The following is a 4,042-nucleotide window of genomic DNA, read 5'->3' on the forward strand; positions in this document are numbered from 1 at the left end:
TAAAAAAAAAAAAGACCCAGTTCCAAATTCCTTGACACAATCAAACATTTCCTAACACCAAGTGACATCACTGGCGCCCCAGCATGGTTCGGGCTGATAGACCACGGCCCTTATGCATTCTCTATGACCAAGCAAATGCAGCCATTCCGACACCAGCTGAAACCATCAACACAATTTGTGTGGACAGACGACCTGGCCTTCACCAAGTCCAAAGAAATAATCATCAACGAAATGAAGGATAGTGTCCGGCTTTTTGACCCCACGCGGCCGACATGCTTGTCGACTGACTATTCAGTGCATGGTGTCGGCTTCTTGCTACGAGAGAAATATTGTCAGTGTCCTAAAAGAGTTTTTTTTTTTAAAGTTTTAGTAGGAGTTTTACAGCACTCGCAACACAATAAGGTCATATAAGTGTCAAAGATTAGAGGTGTTACAAGAGAGTAACAAACACAAAAAAGAAGGAGGGGAGATAAGGACGACAGATGTTTGATAGGAAAGAAGATGTCCTAAAAGAAACCCTGACTGTTGCCATGAAGGATGGAAACTCTGCCTTGCAGGGAGTCCATTCACGACGTCAGCCGAGAGCAGATACGCCCCAATTGAAGGAGAGGCTCTGGCTGTGGCATACGCACTACATCAAACACGTTACTACATCCAAGGTTGCACCGACCTCACTGTGACAATGGACCACAAACCTCTAGGGAGAATCTTGAATGACAGGTCACTGACAGAAATCACGAACAGAAGGCTGCTGAATTTAAAGGAGAAGACACTCTTGAACTCAAGAGGACCTGATTTTTTCCCCCTCCCCCAACAACATCAATTCATTCGCAGTCAACTGTATGTAATTGGTTGCTATTCGTTTTTCCCTTCGCATGACAACCCTGCAAAACAGATATAATATATCTAATTTAATATATGAATGAGTCAAGACTGGCCAGTTATTATCTCTTGTCTCTACCAGCCTTCCACTAGTCAAGATGGCAACCTGTGCTATCCTGTAATACCGTCAGAGCCACTGCACTGCCAACTTGATGCTCCCCCCAAGCTAGGCGGTATAACAGGGTTTGACTGTAATACATTCTACAGTCTAGCAGGCACACATAGCAAAATCAGCAGGACACAGCAATTTTTTTTATTATATTATATAAACAAATTTTGTTATTATGTTACGAGTTTATTTTAAATACAAATAGATCAGATTGTTTTTTTAAAATTCAGGACTAAAAATTAATCTAAAAATATGTTCGCTATGTACATGACATGTTTCACTATAAATGCATGCCAGACAGAGTATTAAAATTGAAACAAAAACCTTTTTATGCGTCGACAACCAAACATGCTTCATTCATACAGGTATAAAATGGAAAATAAACGTAACTCTCCCCTAAAAAACTCTTTGCTGCTATGTCTTCGCAGCTGTGCCGTACAAGAACGGCCTGATGAAGAACGCTAACCACGTGTTGGCCGAGTAGCGTCGATACTGCACGTCTCGGAACCTGGACTTGTCCAAATAGACCCAGGTCTCTCGGTTGACGGAGCATCCTCCAGTAAAATAAGGCCATATCACTTGAAGCCAGTCCTGAACTGATCGGATGAAGGAGCCTTTTTCACCAGCAACATGCTCCAAGTAGTAGAAAACACCACCCTGAAATAAATACACAAAAACATAATATATATATATATATGTAATCACATCAATACAGAGGTCATGTGATTTATTACTTAAGATTAGATGAAAGAGCCACGCTTTTTTTTGTTTTAGTTAGAGTTTTACGGCACTTGCAACGCAATAAGGTCATATTTATTTTATAAGTGCCAAAGATTAGAGGTGTTAAAAGGGAGTAACAAACACAAAAAAAGAAGGAGGGGAGAAAAAGACAACAGATGTTTGATAGGAAAGAAGAAGCAAACCACACCAGACCACCCGCCAAACACCCACGAGCCATACTTGCAGACAGAACAGACAACTGTTGGAACTGAAACGAATCGTCACACAGTACACGGTAACTGCAGTGTGTGTACTTGTAACATGTCGTGTGTTTAGGCAAAGGCACTGGAACTTACTTGAATCTGATCATGTGTGGGTGGGTGCTGAGTGCTGGGGTGTATATATCACAGACAGACAGACAGTGCGGAGTTGCATTGGGCTGTGTGGTGTGTGAATAATGCTCGAATTTGTGTTGATGTGCATCATGTGTGTGTACGGCTGTTTGAACATGAAGGTATGGATTGGGAAGTGATTTGCAAGAGGGGTGGGTGGCGTGCTCTAAAGAGTAAATTGATAACATCGTCATGGTTATGATCTGACTCTGACATTATTGAATGTTTCATAGTGTCATTTAGGTCGTTAGGCTCATCAGCAGTATTTTTTTCCTTTTTCTTGTTGCCAGAAAAAATCATGACACACCCACTAACCCACTATCCATCCTTCTTTCTGTCCTTTATCGAAATCGGGTACTTTTCATGGAGGCAGAGAAGAGAAAACTCAATTGTCTGACAATAGAAACCAAGGATCAGATTTTAGTATGGGTGGACAAGAAGACCGGCACTAAGAGTAACACAGACATAGTAAGAGGTTTTAGTTTTAGTAGAGGTTTTTACGGCGCTCACAACAGTAAAAGTCATATGAGCGCCAAGGGGGTGGATGTCAACAGAGAAGTCCTTAGGGGGAATCAGACTTATTCTGCTCACCTCTCTAGCTTCAACAGCACAAAGTCTGCTTTGACTAGGCACCCCGGAAATAGTGGGTCACAAGAGTGTGACAAACATACAAAAGAAGTAGAGGTAAAATGACGATAGTAAGGATTAGGAAAGAAAAAGCAGTAATTCTCTGTCGCAGATCAGGCACAGTTATGAGCGAGACATGAGTCAGTCCATTCATTCTTCTATGCTTGAACGAGAAATATCCCCCCTTTGGGAATGGCCTAAGACACTTCGGTCAGTGGCACCGCCCTGGGGGATTTGTAGGAGATTTGGAATCCTCAAAATCAATGCTTTCTATGTTTTTAAAAAATCAACATTAAAAATTTGTTTTTTAAAAACACCAGCACTGGATGTCAACCCAACAGGAAACCAATGCACTTTGCCAGATATTTTGAGAGCATGACTGAACCGGCATTGTTTCCAAGGTTTCACCAAGCACAGGCCATGTGGTGTGTCTCTTCCTATTTCCCGTCCCATCTTGATGTTAAAAGCTGATGACAAAATCCCAACTAACTCTTTAACCATGCAATTTCAAATCACTTTATCTCGTAATTTTAGTGTGTTTGTTTGTGGAAATGCGACTCGACATATAGTTTTTGAAAACGTTTGTTTTTATTCAAACCGATCAACAAAGTGTCAACCAGATGTAGAATTTATTGTCTTTGACTTCCGGGTCAAGCTAAAGGCTTGTTAGCTCGTATTTAATTACTATAATATATTTCAGTCCATACCATTATAATACACACATAAACTTTGAATCGGACGGTGAAACCATCCAGACACGGTTATAAACCTCAACTTTAACAGATGCTGCAAGCGTCCAGACATGGTCAAAGAGTTTTAAAGGAACTTGGCTTTGACTTCACAAGAAGTACAGGCTGATTGAACAGGTTCAAAAAGAGACACGGCACCACTCGAACAGCTGTGTGCTGTGAATCAGTAACAGTAAAAAGTAACCATAGCTAAAGTGATTTCCCTGAGTTACTCCCCTTCATTTTCTCCAATATATATTATTTATCTAAGTTTACCTTCTACGTGTCAAACATAATTTTTGTTGTCAATTTGTGATGTATGTTTGAGTTATCTGAGCCTGCTCTAAAAGCCATCTATAAGACAATCCCTTTTAAATTGTACAAATGACCACTTCCCATTTAATTTCTCCACTTGCTTCTTTTTAACTAATTCCTTTTTTTAATTATACAAATATATATGACACTGCGCTGTATACGACTCAAGATGTGCACATCCACTATCCACCTGTCTAAGGCGGCCACTTAAGTCGCCTTTGACATTTTGACTATCGTGTATCATAATTAATTATTCCCTATGATTCACC

At 40.4% G+C, this 4,042-nt stretch overlaps 1 protein-coding gene across 1 annotated transcript in view; it reads right to left on the reverse strand.

Moving 5' to 3' along the window:
* Window positions 1–1,128: 1,128 nt before the first annotated feature.
* The window catches only part of LOC101853006 (methyltransferase-like protein 7B), a 4,593-nt gene continuing 1,679 nt past the window's right edge, over window positions 1,129–4,042 (reverse strand). The window contains exon 2 of the mRNA XM_005100629.3: window positions 1,129–1,648. Within this exon, the coding sequence (XP_005100686.1) occupies window positions 1,406–1,648 (243 nt within the window). The 3' untranslated portion in view covers window positions 1,129–1,405. The remainder of the gene's footprint in view (window positions 1,649–4,042) is intronic.

This window comes from Aplysia californica, unplaced genomic scaffold, assembly GCF_000002075.1.
Source record: "Aplysia californica isolate F4 #8 unplaced genomic scaffold, AplCal3.0 scaffold00254, whole genome shotgun sequence".
Classification (NCBI taxonomy): Eukaryota; Metazoa; Mollusca; class Gastropoda; order Aplysiida; family Aplysiidae; genus Aplysia; species Aplysia californica.